At 37.1% G+C, this 26,889-nt stretch overlaps 2 protein-coding genes across 51 annotated transcripts in view; both read left to right on the top strand.

Annotated features, from left to right (window-relative positions):
• Nucleotides 1-6,133, top strand: part of itpr1b (inositol 1,4,5-trisphosphate receptor, type 1b) — a 246,205-nt gene extending 240,072 nt beyond the window's left edge. For all 50 annotated transcript variants that reach the window (XR_015502790.1, XR_015502791.1, XR_015502786.1 and 47 more), the window contains 2 exons: nt 268-429; nt 5,572-6,133. Coding sequence is in view for 44 of the 50 variants with exons in the window: in XM_087274003.1 (XP_087130129.1) it covers nt 268-429; nt 5,572-5,658 (249 nt within the window). In the remaining 6 variants the exon portion in view is untranslated. The remainder of the gene's footprint in view (nt 1-267; nt 430-5,571) is intronic.
• Nucleotides 6,134-20,718: 14,585 nt separating this feature from the next.
• Nucleotides 20,719-24,320, top strand: bhlhe40 (basic helix-loop-helix family, member e40). Its single transcript, NM_212679.2, is given in 5 exon segments — nt 20,719-21,037; nt 21,136-21,199; nt 21,371-21,478; nt 21,849-21,972; nt 22,202-24,320. Coding segments are annotated over 5 exon segments (1,212 nt in total). The 5' UTR covers nt 20,719-20,960; the 3' UTR covers nt 23,041-24,320.
• Nucleotides 24,321-26,889: the final 2,569 nt, after the last annotated feature.

Below are 26,889 nucleotides of genomic sequence, written 5' to 3'. Positions count from 1 at the left end.
CTCTGTTAAACTGAACAGTCGCATCGTCAGTAATGTAAGCAGACATCCCAATCATCTTGCCCTTAAGTGAATTGAACATTAAACAGTTAAGTTGTCCCCCCCAAAAGACACAGGAATTGGGTTGTTTCAGCACATTTTAAATAAGTAGTTTGAACAAACAGCAAATATAATTGTGTGTGTGTGTGTAATGAGTTTTGTAATATGTTCGCCAGTGTTTTGCTATCCTCAATGAATGTCTAACTGAAAACATCGCCGGTATTCCAACAGGATCACAATCTGGACTGGTTTCCTCGAATGCGCGCCATGTCTCTGGTTAGCAGCGATGCCGAGGGCGAACAGAATGAGATCAGGAGTCTGCAAGAGAAGCTGGAATCCACCATGAAGCTGATCTCCAACCTGTCAAGCCAACTCACAGAACTAAAAGAACAGGTGAGAGAAAAACTGGTTCTTTAAATCCTGACCAAACAATCTCTGTTGAAATGGACTCGGGTGTGAGCCAAACTAGGCCTTCCATATACGCGGCAGGCCTAAATTAGAGCAAAGGCCAACTGACTCATTTCTGTTCTGTCTTTCTCTTTCTGCCTTCAGCTCGTGGTATTTTGAATGATCTTTCACCTGCGTCACGAGGCCAAGTGTTGTTTCACTTTTATTCAGCCGCGCCGTCGTCCATATGAGCTTCTGTGAAGTTGCGCGCTTATTTGTTTCCACAGATAAACAGCGTATAACACTCGCTGCAGATGAATATGATAAAGTGGGTCATCGAGTTAGACGTGTGTGTTCTGATCGGGTGGAAATCTGTATAACAGGATCTGCTGTTGATTTCTTGTAAATGGAGTGGAATGAACAGCAGCTTGAGGTGTGCAGCCACAATAAATGGGAAGTGTCTAAAGGGAAGTTTTTTTTTTCTTCGTATTTTTGTACTCCAGACAGGGGGAAAAGGTCACTCTTTGGCTAAAACTTTCACTGTTTAATGTACGTCTGTGCTGCGATTTAAATTCTCGAGTTTGGCTTTTCATTTACTTTAAGTTGTAGAAGAATGATGACCCTCGTCATACTCCGGGTCTAAAAATATTTTTATCAAGTTGTAAATAATGAGTAAGAAAATACTATTTATGTGTTTTGAACCATTTGTGAAATTACTTTCGAAGAGAATCTTACATGCTTGCAAATTTTCAATACTGTTGTGCAGAAAATATATGAAAATGAGGTGTATTTTCAGCATGCCCCCCTTATTATACTATTATAACAGGTTTTATTTTAATGGAAAAGCATTAATGAAGCCTTTAGCAATTTCAGAGATTTATTAAACAGGTCAATTTATTAAAATAATGTTTTAGTCACCAAACATATTGAGAAATTGAAAGCTAAATATTGCAAAAAAAAAAAAAAACCTACAAAAATTCAAGTAAATTGTTTCAGATTTGCTTCTCTTGATTTTTCCTCTTTTTAAATTTTTTATTTAATATTTTTCCATATCATAAATTTAGCTGTATTCGTTTTTGGAGCCTTATTGTAAGTTGTTTTGTTAGATACGCTCCAGATTTGGCTTCAGTACTGACTAAACTAATGTATATGCACAAATATATATTGTATAGCTTCCTATTAAAAATATGAATTTATTTTATCTTATTTATTTTGTTATTTTTAGTATTTTTAATTATTAACTATTTAAACTATTCATAAATGATAATATTAAACACACACACACACACACACACACACACACACACACACACACACACACACACACACACACACACACACACACACACACACACACACACACACATATATATATATATATATATATATATATATATATATGCACAGTTGAAGTCAGAATTATTAGCCCCCCTTTTCTAATTGATGATAAACAGAGCAAGGACATTTTCACAGTCTGATAATTATTATTTTTTTCTGGAGAAAGCTTTATTTGTTTTATTTCGGCTAGAATAAAAGTAGTTTTTAATTTTTAAAAAATCATTTTAGGGGCAAAATTATTAGCTCTTTAAGCTAATTTTTTTTCCGATAGTCTACAGAACAAACCATCATTATACAATAACTTGCCTTATTACCCTAACCGGCCTAGTTAACCTAATTAACCTAGTTAAGCCTTTAAATGTCACATTAATCTGTATAGAAGTAAACTAAAAAAGTAACTCATGTTGCATTTTTTAAAAAAAGTAACTCAGATATGATTACTTAATTTTGAAAGTAATGCATTAGTTGTTGCTTAACAAGTAATATTATTACAAGTAACTCGCCTTACTTTTAATGTGCTACCCCCAACACTAATAGATAGCATATTAAATGTGTCCCCTTTGTAATTGTTAATTTGTTGACAAAATGCCAAAATATGGGTGAAATAAAATTCTATTATTTTTCAGCACAACACATGTTTATGCAAAAATAAAATAACACTTATTTTGACATGTTAATTTAAAAAAGGAAGTGTTTATACCAATTACATTTTATATAATTATAATTTTATATAATTAATAATTCTACAAATGGGTGTTTTTAAAAAAGATTTTAAAAATTACAACTAATGCATATTTGGGGGCTGTAGGTGTATCATTTTGAAATATTAACTATTATTGTTACACTGAATTACCTTTAAAAAAGTAAAAACATTTGATTATTATTTAGAATAAAAATTGATTGAACACAAAATAAATGCGTATCTAATATCTAAGTATTTTGTCAATTCTCAAGATTGTTTTGTTTTGATCCTGTGATCAATTTGAGCCAAAGCACAAGTGCGGCCATGTGACCCTCTTCACATGTGACCCGCCTCGGGTCTCTTTCCCAAATATCTCAGGATTTATTTTTAAAATGTTTTTGCCTCGACGTGAACCAGATCTCATGGGATGCTTCAGCTCAGAGCATCACCGATTGTGATGTTATTTTTATTATTATTATGATATTATTATTATTTCCTCCAGCTGACGTGTCCGCATACAGTATGTAGGAGGAGTGAACAGTGTTATCTTTCTATAGCTGTGTGTTTGTTTGCCGTGGACGCACGGTAGTGTTAATACACACTGTGAGTGTGAGTGTGAGTGTTTCTGACTCTCGTCTACAGCTGTTGAGTCACAGTAGGGGATTTCACTTCAGACACACTCAATTCACTGGAACTGACTGTGTACGTGAGCATGAGTGTTTGTGTGTGTGTGTGGATTGGTTACACAACATTGCTCCAGTTGCTCCATTTTATATTCCCAGAAGCTTTTTTATGAGACGACACACACAAACACTAACAATGCTGTGTTATGAGGTCATAACTAAGGCGACATCAATGGTTACACAGGACACATCAGTGCAGGAAAAGAATGCGTGAGTGTGTGTGTCATATTTAGATTTAACTATACATTTTGAGTATTGCATTGACTTCAATACCAAAAGTATTAGCTGTATACTCAAACTGTGCATTAAACTGTATGGTAACCCTTTGTTTTGATGGTCCATTAGAGTATTAGTAGACTGTCTGCTTAAGATATCTGATGATACTGCTCCTTCAACAGACTTATTTAACAGACAGATTTAACTAACTATAAGAAACTACAATACATGTCAACTTACACTAACCCCAACCTAACAGTCTACTTATAATCTAATGAGAATTAGTTAGCATGTCGATGCAATGCATCTTAAATTCAACAAATGAACCATCAAAATAAAGTGTGACCAACTGTATTTGTAAATACTCAAGTTTATGTAAGTATAGGCATCTTATCCTCACCTACTTTACAAATAGATTTTTCTTTTCCATTTATTTTCATATTTGAATCAATATACAGTAGTCAGCATTTGAAGTGGCTCATCTCCCTTTATCAAAGTCCTTTTAAAACAATTGAACAACACCTATTCTTGATCTAAAACAATCCTGAAGAAGGTTTTTTTGATCTACTTTAAATGTTTACTGTATATTCTGATTTTCAATAGTGTATTGGATAAAAATGTTTCATTTTTGGATCCTGGATGTACGCCATGGAATTACTATATTTATTTGGAAAATAAATGAAAGAAAAAGGACCAATTTTACAAATACATTTTGATAATTATGCAATCAATGACTGGATATTAGTACATGCACTTTTACAGGTTTTACAAATATATTCTGATTTAATTTGTTTATATGAATGAATGAATGGCCGAAAAAACAAACGGATTATTGCTTTTCTGCTGTTAGGAAGTGGAAAAAAGGGGATTTGAAATGGTTTTACAAATATTTGGACAGCCACACGCGCACATTATAAAGTTTTTTAAAGAACTATAGTTTCAGTATTTCAGGAAAAATAAAGGGTTTAAGTACAAGGAACATTTTTAAAACCCTAAACTAATGAGCCTTTTTACACCATCAAGAACATTTTGTGGAGTGGAAAGTTTCCAGGAAATTTAAAGGCTGTTCATGGAACCCTCAATGCCAATAAAGAACTATTATTTTTACACACACACACTGTAACTATCTCTATGGTGACTTCCCATAGATGTAATGATTTTTATACTGTACAGACTGTACACTGTAAAAAATGGCCGCAATTTGAACTGTAAAAAACTGTAAAAATCCTACAGTAAAAATCCATAACCTGGTTAACAGTATGTTTTCCCTAATATATACAGCGAATAACTATAAATTGACTTTCCCAAAATTCCCTGCATGGCACATCACTTTTTATGCTTTTTGTTGACAATACTATGTTTTTTTTTTTTTGTTTTTCATCAGTAATGTACATTAGAGATTTATTTTACATTTGATGTTGATAAACAATGTTGATTTCATTACTTTTTTTAAATTTTATGCGTGTTACCATACTGGTGTTTAGTAGCTGTGTGAATGACACTGAGCACCTTCTATTCACTGATACACTTTTCTGCTTTCGGGAAAAGTTTGTGATGATCATTGGCTCATTATGTAACTTTCTCATCACCACCTGCACATGGCTGTGTTAACATGTCTATCTGTGTAACAAAAGATGTGTAGATGTTGGTCATTCAAAATACAGACATTTTACCTCTATAAATGAAATATGATAGTTTACTGTAAAAATAAGAAATGACTTTTGGTTTGTGCCATATTATTATAATTTTTTTATATATAATTATTTTTTAGGGGTTTTCACCTTTATTTTTGATAGGACAGTAGACAGATAGGACAGGAAAGCATGGGGAGCAGTGAGAGGGGAAGGATCGGCATAGGACCGCAAGGCGGAATCGAACCCGGGTCGCCGCGATCACCGGAGTGCATGTGTCGACGCACTAACCACTACACCATTGGCGCCGACTGTACCGTATTTTTAACAGTAAAATACTGGCAACCACCGCTGTCGTTTTTTTACCATAAATTTTACGGATTTATTTTTTACCGTGTATATTCTATCCCTTTACCCCTAAACGTAACCCTCACAGGAAACAATCTGCATTTCTAACCTGTTTAAAATAGACCCTTTTCACATTTCCGGGTTGTGCAGTGCACACACACACACACACACACACACACACAGGTAGTTTGAGATATTCCTATTAAAATATAAATGGTCACAAAAAGTCTTGTTGTGTTTGTTGTGATAGATGACGGAGCAGAGGAAACAGAAGCAGAGGATCGGCTTATTGGGACACCCACAACACATGAACGTGAACCCCCAGCAGCCCGCCTGAACTCCATCCCATCACCACCACCACAACCCTCTCTCAGTATGTGCCAAAACAAGACTCTCTCGCCCCCTTCACATCCATCACAGTGCCAAACGAGGGCAAGTGAATCTGCACGAATGACTGAGTCTCACTAAACACCGCTCAGACACTCATGGTTTTGTATTGACCCATAGCAGTCAGTATTTGATGTCTTATTTTTGTATTTTGTGCAATATTAATACTTTAATATGCAACTACATCTGTACATTATGTCTTAAAGGGAAGTTTGTTTCTTTCGCTTCACGGTAAACACATTAGAGGTCAGGAATATACAGTCTGTGTATATGTATATTGGGGAAAATTAGGCCTTTTTCTTATTTAAGCACATTTATTTATATTGACGTATATCTAAAAATGAAATGCTTGGAAGAGATTATGCGTACGCTGCCAACTTTAGAGTTCTTTAATGGTCATGAATAAAATCAGGTTCTGTTTGGTACTTAGGAGCGCTTTATTATGGCTTTCGATTTTTCCGCTGTCTGAATTATGACCTTAGGAGTCATATACTGAGTAATAATAGATGAGCTGTTTAGAGACGGTAAGGTTTTTGTCTTCAAATTAATGCACTAAAATATCATTCCTGTTATGATAGAGCCATGTTGATTGATCGTGCCTGTTGTATGTTCCTGCAGGAGGAATATTCGCTGACAAAAGCAATCTTTGTCCGGCCGTTGTCATTTTTCTAGAGAGTTTCATCTTTTAGCTGAGCAAAGCAGGTCACTTTCTCAATGCTAGCAAGGTTCTTTGTTTTTTCCTTCCTTTCTTTTCTTGTAATACATGTATATATGTTTGCAAATCTTAGCTTTTATATAGAATTATGTACTGTTTCATAGCATCTTAATAGCTAACTGCACTGTTACTGAAAAATAAGCCTGATCATACTGATTTAATGGATGAATATATACAAAATCGAGTGAGATTGTAAATTAATTTAGTGATATTTAATAAAATATGTTCTTCTTGTTTAAAGAACCAGGACTAAAAAAACAGTTTTTTGTATTTATTTCTCTTTTTTTGGGAGGGTTGCACATTATTTTTTAATACAGAGTTATTTTAATTACCTAGACGTACACGCTGCATATGCTTAAAGGGATAGATTTGCTGGTCATGTACTTGCTTTCAGGAGAGATCTAGAGGACGTTTGTTTCTTCAGAAGAAAACTGCAGAAGGTTTTAAGCAAAAACTTTGGTGTTTCAGAAAACAAAATCCAATATCATCTGGGACTAGTTTTGGTGTACTGTCGCTTTAAGGACAGACCTGGTTCTACAGAGAATCTAAACCCTCAAATAAAAACAAAATCAACTTTAATTGAAGCTGTAATAAGATTTATGTTTCAGTTTAGAGTGGTTTTCCAGTGATGGGTTGCAGCTGGAAGGGCATCCGCTGCGTAAAACTTATGCTGGATAAGTTGGCGGTTCATTCCACTGTGACGACTCCAGATTAATAAAGGGACTAAGCTGAAAAGAAAATGAATGAATCAGTTTCATGAATCAATGCAATCAATTTTCAATGAATCAATGCAACATTGAGCATTGCAGCCAATCCCAGACATATCTGTAAAATGCAGTAGCCAATCACAAGTGTTGAAATTAAGGCTGATTTATACTTCTGCTTCAAGCGCACGCGTATGTTCAATCGCAGCCTGCGCGTGGTCACATAGCCCTCACCATGGCCGTTGGCGACGCTTACACGCACCTCTCAATAAATGTAACCACATGTCGCAACGACGCGTAGCACAAGTTCTGTGATTGGTCGGCTTGGTAGCGCTGACGAGTGTGACAGCTGTGTGAGCCCGATGGAGCTCGTGTTTACAAGTGTTGAGTCCCGTGAAGGAGCTCCAGATGGAGTCTGTTGTTTTGTGTTTACCGCATGATTAAAGTTGTTGCACGTTTGGCCGCCTTAAAATGAGCAAGTTTGAGCCGCTTGTACATTAAGGTAGCACTCAGAAAAAACAAAACACCAGCGAAGCAACTCGACATAGAGGGACATAGACATCTCACTACCAGCTAGCGTTTCTGAAGTGTTATTGCAGAGCTACACAAACAGCGCGCAGAAGTATAAATGCACAGCTATGCTGCATGCACCGTGGGTCACGCCGATCACTCGACTTAGAAGTATAAACCAGGCTTTAGTCACAATCTTTAGTTGTTGGACTGTGGGGTAAACTGGAGGAAACCATCGCCAACATGGGGAAAACATGCAAACTCCACACAGAAATAACAACTGACTTAGCCGAGGCTCGAACCAGTAACCTTCTTGCTGTGAGGCAACATCGCTACCCACTGCGCCACCAGGCCGCCCTCAGACTTAAACTGAGTAAATGTTAATTTTTTATGCTGTTAATATTCATTCACCTTCATTTGTATAACGCTTGTACAATGTAGGTTGTGTCAAAGCAGCTTCACATAGAAGATTATCGTGAATTGAAATAGTGAAGTTCAGTTTTTAGAGTTTCAGTTCAGTTTAGATTAGCTCAGTTCAGTGTGTTTTAATATTCACTGCTTGGAGTCCAAACACTGTAGAGCAAATCCATCGATACGCAGCTCTACAGATCTAAAACCATGCAAGCCATTTGGCAAAATATGGCAAAATGTCTTGTGGAGAGCTGCAGTCTAGGCGCCGGAGGCTGGAGACACAGGAAGTCATCGAAGACTCGGCAGTCCATGGGGTCTCACAGGAATCAGTCTCAGGCTCTCTACTCCTCCATGACCACAACAGCAGCTGCTACAGAAGACTGTTCTTGGTGTTTTAGATTATTCAAATGTTTTTTACATTAACAAAAAAGAAGTTTTGTGAGGAATCCCACCTTTTTTTCAAGCCTTTACTATTTTGAGTGAACTTTTACAAATGAATCTGCCTTTCACAGTGATGCTGAAGAACTGGATTCCTTTCAGTAACCAGTTCTTAACAGAATCTTTTTTGATGGTATGAATATTATTTAGAACTCTAACATGTCTTTTATGGATGTAAATGTGCTTTGAATGTTAAAAGCTCAATGCCAACAAAGAATCTTTATTTTAATCATTGAGGTTTATGGAATAATTGATCACAGCAAACAATACTTTTTTTTTTTATCCAGTAGAGACGTTTCACCAGTGTTGAAGGTTCTTCATCGAACCATTAAACAGTAAACAGATCTTAAAAAAACCATTTTGAGTGTTAAATAGACATATTCAATAACTCAATATATCATGATAATGAACATGCACAATATTGATATTGTGGGCACTTCAAAATACAGTGAATAATTATTATTAAAATGTTTAGCGTGTCTATTAATAATATGTTGGCAGTGGTTGTTTGAAGAATTAAGCAATTTAATTTCAAACTTTGTTTTCCCATGTTAGTCTGGCCTACGACTATAAACCTTTGTTAACTGTGCAGAGTAACGCTCTATTTGTTAAGATCAGTTAATTAAACTAAAGTCACGATAATGACAACTACAAAAGCATTTATTAATCTTAGGTGATGTTTATTTCTTAGTTAATGCCTAATAACACATTCAAAAGTTGTTTTATTAAACAAAGTTAATAACTAATAGAATTGAGTTTTATGAACTTTAACATATAACAATAATATGGCTATTTCTTAATGTTGATTTTAATGTTTACTAATGAGACTATCATAGCAGTGGATGGGAGACTACATGGGAAAGCTAGGTTGCTGCCGGAAGTGGTGTTAGTCAGGCCAGCAAGAGGTGCTCAACCTGCGATCTGTGTGGGTCCTAATGCCCCAGTATAGTGAAAGGGAAACTATAGATGAATTACCATGTTTGTAAACATTCAGGATGCACTCGCAGCAAGGTTGCTGAAAAAAATGGGAGCACTAGCATTTACAGCGAGGGAATGACATCCAATCCGGTTAGAGTCTGTTGTTGTCTTAGAGACAAGATATATTGATTACACATTATATATTATTATTTACATAATACTTTCAGCATATTATAACAGCTTGTCACCCAATGATAAGCACAGTGATTTGGAAAAATTAACGTTAAAGTGAGCAGCGTTCGTCTGCCAGGTCCATTTGCGATAGCACCCTCCTAATGGATATTGGATAAGATGAAAGGGCCAAGCATCCAGCCCCAAACATACAACTCATTGCAATCTCATTGAAACTCCAAGTGATTATACAAGAGAGAAGTTAAAGGCCTACAAGTCTTTGGATGCCAACAATATTGTTCTGTGTGGTCATGTGCAAGAAATAATGCTCCATGATTACCAGATTAAACACAATGCTAAAAACCGAGGTTCAGTTCGGTTCATTCAGCAAGGAATGAAGATGGAACTGTACAAGTCCTGGGTAATCATCAACAAGCAAAACAACTGCATTCTGACAGTGAACTGCACCTGTATGGCAGGGGATGTGTCTGCAGTTTAATTGACATAACAAATCAATGCTGCAATAAAAACCGAGTAATGTGTATGATTCAGCAAAAAGTGAACTTACCTGATATACACTGAGAACTGCAGAGTCCAGCATTTTTAATTAGGTCCTCACTTCATTCAGCTCCCTTTTTTTTAAGACGTCTGCGATTGGCATTAAAAGCAGTGTGGTGTACGGTAAAAGTTCATTCGAATTTGGCATCCTACCGCACAACACGACATGTTTGCTATTGCGACCGGTCTCTTTTTGCAACCGGGAACCCGTGTGACGTTATGTGTGACGTAGGTTGGTAATTCCTCTACACTGCTCTATACTGCTATAATGACTCTCTGTGGTCGTTAAAAATCCCAGGATGTCCTTCAAAAAAAGAGTAGGGGTTTAACCTAGGCATCCTGACCAAATTTGCCCCATGGCCTCTTAACTATCATATCATATCTTAATTGGCTTCATCACCCTGTCTCCTCTCCACTAATCAGCTGGTGTGTGGTGTGGCGCGATATGGCTGCCGTCGGATCATCCAGGTGAATGCTGCACACTGGTGGTTTGAGTGTCCAGAAAAGCTCTATATAAATGTAAGGAATTATTATTAATTGTTAGTGTGTTGGTATTATTTTAGTATTTAGTGTTGTTTAGCTAGTATTTTAATCATCCTTTTATGATCAAATTGGTTGAAAATATTTGTTTATTCCTGAAAATGTACAGTATATACAAGGAAACAATACACTAAGTGTTTTGGTTATCATAACTTTTAAAGTTATCTTTTCTGCAGCTTGGGCCAATATCATGATAATACTGTGTCATGATAAAAGCTTCAAACAAACAAGAATATGTGATACTGGCAGGAGCCTGATGTAAACTACATTTGAATAATCGATAAAGAATCGAGTGTTCTACAATCAGAATAGCACATGGTTTCCACAGAATCCTAAATGCTCTTTATAGAACCGAATAGATGCCAAAAGGACCTTTAGCATTACAAGTGCAGAATGCTGGTGGTTTCTCAACTCATAACAGTCTTCGTGCAAATAATACAAAGGAAGCTGCTCTTATAAAGTTTGCGAGCATTTCTAGGAGCTCGATCTTTTCTAAGGAAATGCACTTTGTGTGACCTCTCAAAAGAAGTACAAAAAAAAAAAAAGGATCTGTTTTCCGCACACACTCGGCTCAAACTCTAAGCTATGCTCTGTGCATCTTGTGAGGGGCAGACAGAGCGTCTTTGTACATTGTGACAGAGGTCAGATTGGAGAGTCCCAGATTCATTTTATAGTAAAACACTGAGGTCTGAATCTGCTGCTGTCTGTAAAAAGAGCAAAAGTGTGAGCGAAGTGTCAGACAGACAACTTTAAAGCTTGATTATGTGCAGAGTGTCAGAGGCTTTTCTCTGAAATCCCCTGATGTGAAGTGCAACATCAGACTGAAACCTTCCACAAGTTCAGTGACATTTGTGAAATAAAATATAGGGCTTGAAAAAAAAAGCAGAGAGAGGAAAATATGACTGAACCCTCAGTTTAATAAGACATGTAGGAAACTCTTGAATCGGGGTCTGTGAACGCTACTTCCTTTAGCTTCCTTGTATTAACCTTTTTCTAAAGTTAATAAGAGAGTGATTTCAGCAGTGAGCCTTAGGACACGGTGAGCACGATCATCTATTAGTCTTTTTTTTTTTTAGATGTAAATGCATCAGGAGAGAGTCTATACAGTATGTACGTAATGTTTTGTTCTAGTGTCCAAACTGCTCTCATTTATGGGAAACAATTAATGGAACATTTACAGAAAAATAGGTCACTTTGTACCTTGCACTGTTAACCCTGGTATTATGTTAAACTGCTGGTATGAGTTAGGTTTTGTGTCAGACTGACCCCGGCTGGATTTAATACAATACACCTGAATTAACATCATGAAAAAAATAATAAATAAAAATAACTTAATTATTAATATGTCTCATGAAATACAACAAGGTAAACATGAGAACAAATGATTAATTTAAATGGTGTTTAACAATTACTTTTAAGAGTTCACACTTGATGATGATTGATTATAAAGCTTGTTTTGCATGCTGTCCCGGATGAGAGCCTTGAGCTCATAAGATCCTCGAGCTCGGGGCTCCCTCCAGTTTGCGAGGCGAGAGGGGAGTTTGAGCTCAGGTAGATCTCGAGAACTGCTGTAGTAGCTAATGAACAGAGTGATTACTCTTAAGAGATACTTACTAAGAGCATGTCTATGGTGCTGATTTGGATTAGTCAATTTACTTAAATTGCATGTTTTTTGGATGGTGGGAGGAAACAGGGGGACTTGGGTGAGCACGGGGAGAATGTGTAAACTCCACACAAAAATGTCAGCTGGCTTGGTAAGGACTACAACCAGTGACATTCTTGCAGTGAGGCAAAAGTGTTAACCACTGTGCCACCCATCTAGGAAAAGAGGAGGAGTAGGGGTGGAAGGGGGGATTCTTCAAAAAGAAGATGGCTCTTATATGGAACTTAGGGTATTTATAGTGGCTTAGGAATCGTCTGATTGGTGAATGTGGGACCAGCCGCAAGCCAATCATAAGCACGTATTGTTTCTGACATTTTATTATGTTACATATACAGTCAGAGCCAACATTATTCATACCCATGGCAAATTCTGACTTAAAGTTTTTGTGCAAATGAAAATAAAAGCTGACAAATGATGTGCCTCTTGAACATCAACTTTTTATCTTTTGGGAGAAGCCTGTGTCTATTATCCAGTGATGGGAATAAAGGTGCTATAAATAAGCAGCGATACTAACGGCGATACTTTTTCCATTAACAAGTAATTAAATGAATGACTGTTTCCCCCGTTACAACATTGTTACTGTTACTGACAATGAAATACACATTACTATAATTGAGAACACTAAATCAGTTTTCATGCGAGCAGCGTCTCTCAGCCACTGGACCTCTCTTTCTCTGGGTTTTGTGTGTTTGTGTGTGTGTTCAGGGCTGGGGCGGGACACATAAACAACCAGTGATGATGATTGGTGTGTCTGTAAACGTGGTGTAACTGAGAACGTGATAACTGGCTTAGTTAGTACATTTCCATTGTTTGCCAATCAGAGGCAGAGTAGGGCGGGTGTTCACACGCACAGTCAGTGGCACACATCAATGACCAGGAGTCAGAATGATGGCAAATCCAACAAGTTGAAAATATAAGCACTACTTTTTCCTTGTTGAAAGGTAAGAATGTTTCTGTATCGTGCAACTTATACCCAGGAAAAAAAAGAATGTCTCTCTGTTGGTGACAAGTAATTCTTATCTAATGAAGCACCCCACATCGTCTCATGCTGCCACAAAGTTAGTGGCTACGCAGGTGATAACGTGAGCTCTGCTACCAAAAGAGGAGACAAAGCTGCGACGTCAAAGCAAATAAAACTTCATTTTTCTCCACTGCAAACACTGATTACTTAGACAGAATTAAACAAAATAATATCTTGATATATAGTTGAACAACAACATGAAAATAATGCAGATTAGTGTACAATGTTTTATCTTTATTTTATAGTCATTTGACATTCGATTTCTTTTAAAGTAACGCAATAGTTATAAGTTACTATTATAATAGGGAACGAGTTACTTTTGTAATTGCTTATCTCAGTTACTAACTCAGTTACTATTTATGAGATCTATCTACCCAGCAGGCACAGGACATCAACATAACGTCACATTGACATTATAGCCTATCGTTGTGGGGACGTTGCATTTTATTTGTAAACGGGTTGACGTCAATGTCTAACGTCCTTCCTAAAATCAACCAAATATCAATGTCTAATGATGTTACAGCTTGATGTTGTGTGGACGTTAGCATTATGACGTATATCAGACGTTGGGTTTTGGTTGCCATATCTGATGACTAAATGTCAGTGTTTGACATCAATATGATTTGTTGATTCAAGATGTTGGCTCGATGTTGGATTTTGGTCACTTTCCAACAACAACCAAATATCAATGTCAAAGACGCTAGACATCGAATTTTGGTTACCTGATGTCACGACATAAATCTAACCTAATATTAACGTCTTATGATGTTGTGTTCCTGCTTGGTAGTAACTAAAACTAATTAATAATTAGTGGTTAATTAGTTATAACTAACTAATAACTTAGTAGTAACTTTTTTAAAGGAATGTGCCCAACACTGCATTTATCATGCATCGTATTTTCAACTCACTCACAAGTTACAGTATATTCACACTTCACAGCCAAATGATCATGATTGACAAATTTACACCTTATATTTAGTGCCAAATGTATCAGTGTAAAAGTCCTTGAACAGTCCTTGAGAAACTGAAACATCAAAATAATTTTTTTTAATCATAATGTGTATTTTGATAAGTTAGAAGTGCTTTGGTTCAGAACATACTGGAATATTACTGTTAATGGAACGAAGCAATTAAATTCCCTCAGTAATGGTAAACAAAACACTTTATATCTACTATAACTAGGCTGTTTGAGATGGAGTTGATATTTATTGATACTTTTACTTTTTAAATGTCTAAAAAATAAAGTAAAAAGTACTATCCTAATGATGTATTTACAGCATTCTTTCATTTAAAGCACTAACAGCAGCCTGAAATGTAACATTAGGTCAGCATATTTGCGGTCAATTAAGGGCGTTTCTTATACAAGGAAAACAAGTCAGTAAAGACACATAACAAGGCATGAAACTAAACCAGCAACGACACAGTAGGCTGTTTAAGACTAAACTAACCAAGCAGTTCATCACATGATCCTTTCAAATTCTATTTGCACTTGTTTTGCAATAAAAGTGACAAATATAAGGCCCAACTGTGAAATTAACCAATTTAAACTTAAAACATATCCCATTAGTACTTTATTGAATTATGTCTCCATTAAAGGTAGGCCGACAAGAATATTTTTAGGTTCATGGTAGGCTGTCTTGTTTTCTAGGGAAATTCACTTTTTCTGAGGCATTATTTAGCACCTGAAACTGGTTTCCAAGAAGGCAATTTTATGATTGGGACGATTAACAATCTGCCATGTCTTTTTATAGCCTATACTTTCACCAGTAGCTTTAGAAATGTGTAAATTATATGAGCTTGCTGAAGGGTATAGGGTTGTAATATTGTCATTACTCTTTTTGTTGTACCTCATGTTACAATAATAATCATTATTGTCAATTAGCTAAAAGATTACATACACAAAATAGTGTCTGAAAAAATGGCCTGTTGGTCGTCAGGAATTCATTCTGTTTAATGAGAGGAATCTCAAGCGCGCAAAATTTAAGGCATGTCACTCGTATAGTTTTGAATGGGGGAAAGTGTAACTGTCAATATGGAAAATGAAGCCCCGCCTATAAGTACAGGAGCCAATCATCGATCGATATAGACTGATGTTTCCCAGGGGGGTTTGGACCAGACGTGTGCTTTTACGACAGTTTTTGTGGTCAACAAATGCACTGGAATCTCAGCGAATGCTTGCTTCACAGACATAAGAAATATATCCACATAAAGCTTAAAATCTGTGCTTTTATATGAACCAAGTACACTTGAAAACAAAAGTGTTCTGGTGTTGTAATCTGTAGGAAACAAACACGAAGTACTGTCCGTCCGGTCAAATGCATATCACACGACAGCAACTAGTCAAATGCCCACAAACCTGTAAACAAAGAGTCGCTGTCATTTCTGGAAGATTCGCCATCAAGACCAGGTCGTGAAATACTTCAAAAGACAAACGCGACCAGATGATTATTATTCAGAGGAGAATCATGTGTGGAACAGCCATAAATAAAGGTTGGTGTCGTGATTTCGTTCCTTTCGAGCGCACATGCGCATTAGCTCAGGCAACCAGTAAAAATGCTGATTTAGTTTGATTCGAATATTTAGAAACAAATGCTACACTTGCTATTTAATTTTATTGACGATTGCAAATATGTAATATAATCGTAAGCTTGGCAAACAGTTTCGGAGAACTTGATGTAGATATTAAAAGATGAGTGAGAGGGTTAATTGTCAACAAAACTTCCATGGCGACTAATTTAAGTGAATTTATTTATAAACTAATTTTGAGAGGATCTCGTGCTTATGATTAACCACAGCTGGTCCTGCATTAGCTAAAGCATTATTCACTAATCGAATGATTCCTAACTCAATATAAATAACCAGAGTTCCTTACCTCAGTCATCTTCATCTTGTAGAATCCCCCCTTCCACCCCTACTCCTCCTTTCTTTTTCTTGATAGGACGGCATGGTGGCCCAGTTCCCTCACAGCAAGAATGTCACTGGTCCAAATCACTAATAGGCCAGTCAATGTTTCTGTGCGGAGTTTACATGTTCTCCCGACGCTTGCATGGGTTTCCCTCATGTTCTTCGGTCAACAGTCCAAAAACTTGACATATAGATGAATTGAACAAATCAAATTAGCGCCATGGATGAGCTCTTAATCAACAGTATATCTCTTCATAGCAGTCCCTAATTTGTCATTAGCCCTAAATAACGGGGGGTTCTCGAGACTTACATGTAACTGAGCTCAAACTCCCCTCAAACTCCCCTCTCGCCCCCTGCAAATGGTAGGGTGCCCGGGACTGTAGGATCTTCTGAGCTCAGGGCTCTCTCTAAGGATAGCATGCCAAAAACGCTTTATAATCAATAATCAGCTAATTTTAAACTCTTTAAAAGTCTCCGATGTGTTCAGAAACTTAACAAAAACAAATGTAATTGGTTAGAATGACCAGCAAGACTGTTTCATATTTTAGTTTTACTAACATGGATGCATCTCTATCTCAATTTCAGATGCGTTTTTGTTTATTTTAACAGCATTTTGCCACAAACCACTGTCAATATCCGACCATCGTACTGAACTGCCTTGTACTACTTAATATTTTTGACATTATTCAATTTAGTTCACCTTTATTTCAATAGTGCTTCTACAATGTAGATTGTGTCAAAGCAGATTAACATAGAAGTTCTAGTAAATACATTACAGTGGGTGACCACGATAAAAGAGACACACAAAGGACAGATCGTAAATCAGATTCATTCCGTACGCAACCAAAGTAGGCAACTCGTGTAGGCTGTAAATTGTCAGAAGGAAATGTCTCATCATGCACTACTTTAGTCTTGTGTTGAAAGATGCAGCTGCTGTGTCATCCTGGTGCTGCAATTAACCACATTAAAAAAGAACCAAACTCCCCCCTATAGCCTACTTCCACTCGCTCTATTAGGATTTATGAATTGGATTTCATGAGCAGACCTCAAAACCTCAATTATGCTTTTTATATTTATTTGAATGAACTGAGGTGTAGTCTGGAGCAGGGCTTCAGCCCGCGACCCCCAAAATAACAATGCCAGTAACTCGCAACCCCCAAACAGCCTCTGAGGTGGTTATAAACAACCTTGCATGTAACTTCGCACCAATAGGCCCAAGTCTATTCTTTGTTTATTTTCTTTAAATGTATGTAAGTGCTGTAAATGTGCCAGAAAGTTTAGCCTGGTGCCATAAAATCAATGTGCTGCATATAATAAAGTTAATTTGATTTTTGGAAATCACCAAGCGACCTCCATTCATTGTCCTGCAACCCCCAGATTAGGAACCACTGGTCTAGTGCACAACACATGGATTCAAATGAATGAATATTTATTGATATATTTATTTAGGCTACTTATTTATTAAAGTTATAATATTTTTAAAAGCATAAACAGATGTTTATTAAACTGTTAACCCTTACTGTAGATTATAAGGTGAATAACTGTAAAATAGCCAGTGTTTTGCTGTAATAAAAGGAAAGTGTATTTTACTGTAAAAGTATTAGGATTTGTATGAAATTGTGTAGTGCGAAGAATAAATTACAGTAATTTACTTTATGTACTCATTACAGGTAGTAACTGTGACAATAAATAGTAAAATACTGTTAAACCATAACTGCCCCATCTCCTCTGATGCTTTATGTTGCTTTTTACAGAGAAGTGCATTTATATTAAGGCAGAAAACAATGATTTAGGCTTTAGCGCACACATGCACAGGATGTCTGTCTAATTGTAAATCCAAAATTGTTCCAAAATGTTTTCAGAAAATGTTGGCCCTTTAAAGGGAGCCAAGTGCTTGATTTGTTTACTTCTGAGTGTGCTCCATTCTTTGTCTATTAATTCAGATGCAGAGTCTGATGTTTTAGGCCTTAAATAAGAATCTACAACAAGTAAGTAAAATGTGTTTAAATGTTTTTGAGGGTTTCGTAAAAAGGCTGTGTATTAAGTTATACTGTTGTCATCTTGAACTGTGTAGTTTGTTGTCTACATTGTTAGATAACTGGCAGTAGTGTTGCCAGTATTCTGCTGTTAAATAGGCTGGTGAGGTCTAACAGTTTACTAATTTAGTGCTAATGATAATATATTGCATGCATCACCGTGTTACTTTTTGACATGGTGATTATTTTTTATAATCTGCAGTGTTTGAAGCATCCACCAAAATGAAGAAACTTATTTTATAGCTACATTTTAATAAATAAAACATATTTGTTGTCTACAAACTGTTGTGTGAAAACAATTGTCTTGTTAAATGATAACATTATCATTTAAAATGTGGATTTCATCAGTGGATTGCAGGACAAAACTAAAATTATTATTAAATCTGAAATATTGATTTGGTCAAAATAACAAAGACGTGACATGTTTTCAGACAACACAATAAAGAAAATAAATAAATAAAAAGCAAGCGTTAAAAATAAAAATTATATTTTGCAGCCTGTTTAAAATATATTAAACCAGAGGATGTATTTATATAATAGTCTAAAATATACAGGGTATTAAAATGTAAAATATATTTCAATAAACTTTTTTAGGAATAAAATAGGCTATAAAACGAAAATACATAAGCAATAAATCCAGAGAAACTGAATAGGCTTTCCATGTGGTCTATAAGTTAATTTTATACATATCTCTCACACACACACACACACACACACACACACACACACACACACACACACACACACACACACACACTGGATTAATTATTTTTACATTATTGGACATATATCCAACAATAAATGACTATAGGTTGACACCTCAGTTATTTAAACAGTACTTCATAGTTTTGACTTCTGTCAGTCATGCTCCGCGCGTTGTTTACAGTCAAACAGTGTTGCCGCCATTGGCACCTTTATCACCAGCGCGCGCTCGTCTGGTCGAGCTCGAGCAGCTCGGCACTAAAATAAACCTGTGACGTCAGTCTCGGGGATTCAGTCGGTCCTCCGCCTCCGCCCTTTCCCTGCGCCGCCATGAGGAGTTCAACGTGACCGCCGCTGAGTACAACCGGCAACAACAAACTGAGCCGCAGCACGAGAGAGACACGAGCGCCTGCACGTTGCGCGCCAAATGCTCCCGGTGTGAAATAACGGCGCGTTAGCTCCCGCGCGCATCTGCTACTATTGTGTAACCATGACAACGGTGCCGTGCACGTTCATGTGCCAGCATCATGTCAGGGGAATTTGTTAATGAATACTTGCATTATATTGATGGAGCGCAACAGGTGTTCTGGACATTATTCATTTCACATCCGCTTCTGTCTAGAAGCTTCGGCAGGCTGCACGCACACATTTGGAGCCGTGTGTTGTGTGTTTGTGAAAGAATAACAAAATAATCCTTAATGCAAACACACCGAGCGATTTGGTTAATAAACTAAAATTTGAAATATGTTTAATGCTTTTTTAAAAATAAATATCCAAGATTAATGCATTTTTATGCAAATTATTTAAACTAAAATTAATAAATAAAATAATAAATATAATTTATACTTATACTTTATATTTAAGCAATATATAAAATTCAATAATTACAGCTGATCATATTAATAATATGTATGAGCACTGCATTATTATATTTATTATTTAAAATATTTGTATTATATTTAGTTGTTAAACACAAATTATTTAATTTATTTGTATTGTTTAATGTAGTTTTTTATTAGCATAATATAGCTGATAAATATTACTTTACATTAACACTATTATTAATATAGGCACGTAGTTTAATATATTTCAAAAATATATTGGAATTAAATAAGTAAAATTGATCACATGAATAATGTGTGTGTTTGTAAAATGAGTTTCATGTGTTATATAACTCAAAACGAGTCTATGCGCATTCTTATATTAAGACTATAATAATTTATAATATGTACTGCTAATTTTGCAAAGAAATATATCCACAGACAGTACAGAACAGATAAAAATCCAAAGACATTTTAATGATCTGATTATGTTTGTATTCAGTCAAGAATAATTATGAAAATCATTTGCAATAAATGTTTTTAAGTATAATTATTCTTCATACAATACTCGGAGCCATGTCAACATTTGTATATATATCATCGTTTTAAAGTCAATCCAGGATAAGGCGCTCATTACACAGTGGACTAACAAGCCTCCGAGAGAAGAGCTGTTGTTGTGCGCGCAGAGAGAGAGAGAGAGCGAGAGAGAGGCGGGGGGAAAGAGAGAGAGATAGAGCGAGCGAGCAGCATGGTGGTACACGGGACACGGGAGGGCGGCGGTCTGCTGTAAATGGGTTGAGCTCTGAAAGCGCCGTCACACACGTGAGGCTCATGTGACTGGAGCTCGAGACGTGTCTGCAGTCACAGGGTTTATTTAACACGTACTTCAAATCCACCCACATACACTCATTTAACCAGCACCGGAGCCGACAAACGCCTCCTGCATCTCCACCTCACAACAACATCACTTCTGCGTCCTACTTCTGAGGCTTGAATCTGGAAAGAACTACTTCAATCGAGGAAAACATATGTGGACTTTGATAAGAGAATAACGGATTGTTTTTTTATTTTTATATCTACTTTTTGTTATTATTATTTTTGATTTACCCTATTCTTACACCAGTAAGACACTAGGGTGAAATGGAGAGGATTACCAGTGCTCAGCCTCCTCCGTGTATGTCCAAACACCCCTCGCTGGATATCTCTGACATGCAAGGGTAAGTCAGTCTCCTCGAGCTGTTTAGTGTGTGTGTTTGTGTGTGTCTGTGAACGCGACGCAGTTCTCTTATTGGCTCTATTTTACTTTATTTTATAGAATGGACTTTCCCATGTATGTGTATAAACCCAGACGAGGAATGAAGCGCAGTGAGGACAGTAAGGTACGAATGCGTAATTACGCACAAATATGAATGCGCACGCTTTTACTTATGACCTTTCTCTTATTTAAATGTATTTTGATGTTCTAAACAAGTGCGCAATTTGCCTTTTATTATTTTTTGCTTGTTTTTATGCATCGAAGTTAATATATAGTTTTATCTGCTGACCCCCAGGATACGTACAAACTGCCTCATCGATTGATCGAGAAGAAAAGAAGAGACCGAATAAACGAGTGCATCGCGCAGTTGAAGGATTTGCTGCCCGAACACCTTAAACTCACTGTAAGTAATATGGGAGTGGATGGGCTCACCTCCTCACTATGTTGTAGTGTAAAGCGCCACCTGCTTGTTGATCATGAATAAATCATGTTTGTCCTGCTTTTGGATTAGTCACGCTCCTACAATGTGCTTGATTTATATTTTATTATATAAAACCTTCACCTTTGGCATTCTGTAGCTGGCATGTTAAACAAGGCGTGTTAGATTGTCATTCGGAGAATTTGAATATTTCTAACACGCACATGTGCATGCACTGGTGAGCAGAGAGGAGTGTCTTCATTCCTGCTCAGTGCAGGTTTGTCCTCTCTGAGCTGCTGCGGAGAGCGTTACATAAGAAAGATCAACATGCTTATCTGGGTTCTTCCTGTTTTAGACTCTGGGACACTTGGAGAAGGCTGTTGTCTTGGAACTCACACTCAAGCATGTGAAGGCTCTTAACAACCTGCTGGAACAGCAACAACAGAAGATCATTTCCTTGCAGAATGGATTGCAAATCGGTGAGTTTTTGATAATACCAAAAGGTCGGCACATCAAATGTGTGACCATGTTGCAGGAAGTGGCCCCGCTGAACTTTTCACCTCCCCTCCCCTTTCAGTTGTTTTTGAGTGCATTACAAAATAAAGAAATTGAGACATGCTTGCGCAACACAAAGAATGATCTGGCCTCAGGGAGTGTTGTGAAGGAAAACTTGGACTTGTTCTAACCTCATTGTTTTGTTGTTTGCAGGCGAACAGGGAAATGGGCCCTCAGAAAACAGTGAAGAGATGTTTCGTTCCGGGTTCCACTTGTGCGCCAAGGAGGTTCTTCAGTTCCTGGCCAATCAAGAGACCATGCGTGACCTGACCACTGCTCACATAATCGAGCACCTTCAAAAAGTGGCATCTGAGCTCATTCAGAGCCCACCGAGTCCTCGTCTGGACGAGCCCGCTCCCAAAGCTCAAGAGAGTCGGGAGAAACCATCAGGCCTACAGCCAAAGGCTGCAGAAGGTCATGCTAAAAACTGTGTGCCTGTCATTCAAAGGACTTATCCCCACAGCAGTGAGCAGAGCGGGAGTGATACGGACACCGACAGTGGCTATGGGGGCGAGTACGAGAAGCGTGACCAGAAAGCTCAGCGGCCGGACTGCTACGTAAAAGAAAGCGGGGCTCTCAAGTACAGCAGCAGCATTAAAGAGGAGCAGGATGAGCCACCAAGCAAACGGCCGAGGTCAGACTCCTCAGAAGATGAGTCTCTGTCAGGGCATGATGTAGTGGGCGGCCACAGCCCCTACGTGAGCTTTTCGCCACCACAGCCCCTGTGCATGCCCTTCTACCTCTTTCCGCCTGGCGCGGCTGCCGCATACTTGCCTATGCTGGAGAAGTGTTGGTACCCAGGGGCTATGCCCGTATTGTACCCAGGTCTCGGTAGCTCCCCTGCAAGCCTCTCTCCTGAGAAACTCCCCTCATCCATGGTCATGTCCTCACGAGTGGGCTCTCCTGTCTCCACTCCCACCTCCATGGACTCTCCTGCACTCCTGCAGGCCCTCAAACAAGTTCCTCCATTAAACCTGGAAACCAAAGACTGAGGACTCCATCTGGGGTCCACCACCAGCCGCTCTCTGAATGTTTTGGTCTCGAGAGTGGACTTCCCTGCTGAATAAGCTCCCGAAGAGGGTTCGGTTGAAGAGGGCGCAAAGGCAAAGTTCAAAGCAGCGAAGCAGCGCCCTCAAGCACAGCGAACAGCTGTTCTGATTCCTCTCAGAAGTACGCCGGCCTCCCTCCAACACACACAAACACACTCTCTCTTATCAGCTCCCTCCGCAACCAGCAGACACGCATCCAGAGACAGAACTGTCCCAGACGGGTAAAGGAGGCCCCGTGCAAAGCACTGTGAGACACTGTGAAGAAGGTCAAAAAGAGGACAGTGAGAGCTGTTCTCTGAGTAAAAGTATCTGGGGAGGGTGAACGGCTGCTCTCTGCACTTATGCCGAATGTTTAAGTCGTAAACAAAACTAAACCCAGAATGTGACGTGCAGATGGTCCCCCATTGATAAGGACTTTGCCCTTTGCACAAGCACCTTTTCATTTGTTGAATGTAAACGAAAAGTCCTTTTATAATAAAACATCACCCCTGTAGATGCTGCTTTTTGGACATTTCTCTGTGCCGTGGACGCTTGATCAGGAAGCTCCACTCTCTTCTGCTTCTGTGACTGCTTTAACCAATAAGAGTCGTCCTTTTAGACTAGAAGGCTACCAAATAAACGTCTTTGCATTGGTCGACTGCGTGCACGTTTCCCATCTCGCGCTCATCTGAGTTTTCTTGCATAAACGAGGACGCCACGGACTCTTGAGACGTGACGCTCGTGTAAATACGGGAGTGATGTAATCACGCTGTAGCTTCTTGAGTTTGTCATCCATTCGTGCACGTAGCTGAAGCTGTTGTGAGGTATCCGCGTTGTGTAATTATTTTGTTTATACTTCTTGTACATCTGTATTTTTGATACGTGACCCACACCTTTAAGTTTCTAGACAGCCGAGCGCTGTATGCCATGAGATTGTGTACATAGCATCATGTTCTGTGTTCATTTCTGGTCAAATTAGGACAGATCTTTGTTCATGCTGTTGCCTTTACCTGTTTAAAGCAGTAAACATGATGGCGGATATCTACATTTTTGATCCTGGATTCTTCATAGAAGCAAAAGAAAGTGAATGTAATGTTCAAAAAAACTATTAGTTTTGTATAGGAAGAGGTACTTACTTTTTATTTTGGGACCTAAGAGAAGGTTGCTTGATGTATATATTTTGTCTAAAGGTATTGTTGACATACATTAAAGTAAAAGTATTAATAAAGTCTTTTTTCCCTGTGGATATTGTCTGTGTATGTGCCTTGGAAAGCTCCAAACCATGTTTAGCAGCAAAAACAACATCGCTGTGTTTTTCCCATCACAGTTCACTTACATAACACTTACATAACCCATAAAACTTGCTCCGACCATGCAAATCCTTTAGACACACAATATGATAAGAGTCAGGTTACAAATATTCCAACCAGCCTCCTAACTAAAGTCCACTTGGCCGTAATAAAAAGTGTCAGGTTTTGTGACGCAGGTCAAGCCACTATTCGTATTATTAGTCTTCAAAACTGCTTTACATGTCCGAAATGCATCACGTCCCTTTTCTAATGCAGTTAGCTCCTGAATTAGGTTAAGTCTATCTCTCCCCGCGTGTTTGGCTGTGTGCTGGATTCAGCGCAGCTTCACTCCTCCTCCGCCCGCTGGGAAGTGAGCAGGCAGCGGTGTAATAATCACGCACATGTAGAGGCACACGGCAGACCGCCAGACACATGCACATATCCAGCGCAGTCCGGCCAGCTCCAGAATAAACACACGACAGCAGTCCATGATGATTAATAGGCGCTATATTAACAGTGTCATTTGTTATTAATAGATTTAAAAGGTCAATTATATAATAAAGCAAATTATATTAAGTTAAAGTGATCCTTAGGTATCGTGTTTTTTACAAATAAAAAAGTATTAAATATGCACAGAAACAAAACAGGTTGATACAATAAAAATAAAAAAATGAATATTTGATAAATAAATAAATAAATAAATAAATAAATAAATAAATGAATGAATAAATGAAGAATAGAAGTACATTCCAGGGTAAAACAGCAACAACAAAGCAATCAGATATGTCAAATAGCCTGACATAAAAAATAAGGCAGTATAGAAGTGCAAAAGTTCAGATGTGCATTTGTATTCAGCACAATTTTAAACTGCTTGCAGCAACAAGTGTCAGATCCTCCTGCTGCGACATGAATAGCTCATCCATCTGTCATCTTAAAGCTTGTAGCGCCATCGTGTGTCGTTTTAATCAACTGCAGCGAATCCCCAAATACTCAATTGTGTATTTTTAAAATAATTAAACTTAAACATTACCAATATCGTTCAAATCATATGCTTTTTACCCGTTTGTCAGCAAAAAGTTTGTGATCATTTAAAGTATAACATCAATGACACTTTGCATTTACACGTTTATTGTATAATGTATTTATTATCATAGCAATAAATAATTTTCATAATGATAAGAATGTTTGTTGAGCATTCTTATATTTTGTTTTATTTTACAAACTGCCATTTGAAAATATTTAGGTTAAACTGACTTCTGAAAAAATATGTGGCTAATTATTGTAAAATGTCTTTGTATCGTTTAAGTTTACAGTTGAAAGAAGGAAAGAAACAAAAACGTAAAGAAATCATTTCATTTGATAAATAGATTTGGAAAATCTGTGTATCGCTTTGTTTGCATAACAAAAAAAAAGTGTATTTATTGACAAAATAATTTTAATTAAAAAGCAAGCAATGAAAATTTATTATTCAAACAAATAAAAATGTATATAAAATGCTTGCATTGTTTAGGATAAAATAGTGCGACTAGTCATGCATGTTTTATAAATATTAACAGTAATCTACTTATTTTAATCAATTTTAAAATACAGATATGTTACATAAAAATGTAAAAATAAATGAATGTACATATTTTACACGATGCAATTGGTTTTCTCAAATGGTTTGAGTTACCTTGTTAACTTACCTTATGCAAATATTGTTTTTGCAAGGATACACAGATTTCCAAATCTTCATTTGATTTCTTGCTTGTTCATTTTATTTTTATTTCATTAAAAAAACGTTGTTTTTTTCTAGAAAGTTATTTATTTGGCTACGTTTTTATGTTTCTTTCCTTCTTTTAACTATGAAAATTAAAACATACAAAGACATTTCACAGCAAATATAGCACATATTTATTTCAGAAGTCAGTTTAACCTGTTTCCTTTCTGAAAATGGCGTTTTAAAAAATGTAAAAAAAAAACTGTATATACACTCTCAGAAATAAATACGCGAGCTGTCACTGGGGTGGTACCTTCTCAAAAGGTACACGTTTGTACCTAAAGGGTACACACTGGTACCTTAAAGTATACATTAGTACCTAAACATTTTAAGTGGAACACTTTTGTACTTTTTAGGTACTAATATGAACCCAATGTGGACATTTTAGGTACAAATTTGTACCTTTTGAAAAGGTACCACCCCAGTGACAGCGCATGTACTTTTTGTTTCTTAGAGTGTAGAAATGATATATTCTTATATATATCCTTAATATTATGAAATGTATGTCCATTGAAGTTCAAGTACACCCAAAAAGAAAAGTTCTGCCATCATTTACTCACCATTCACTTATTCACAATATTTGAGTTTCTTTTTCTATTAAACACAAAATTATATATTTTAATTTTAAGATTGTTACACATCTACTTCCAAAAAATACTATGGAAGTCAATCGATCCCAACAACCAGCATTTTTCTAAATATCTTCTTTATGTTCAGCAGAAGAAAGAAACTCAAATAGGATTACAACCACAGGGAGAGTAAATG

Source organism: Danio rerio, chromosome 11, assembly GCF_052040795.2.
Source record: "Danio rerio strain M-AB ecotype USA chromosome 11, GRCz13ab, whole genome shotgun sequence".
Taxonomy (NCBI): Eukaryota; Metazoa; Chordata; class Actinopteri; order Cypriniformes; family Danionidae; genus Danio; species Danio rerio.
Note: the sequence above shows the minus strand (reverse complement) of the source record. Positions and strands in the feature narration are given on the sequence as shown.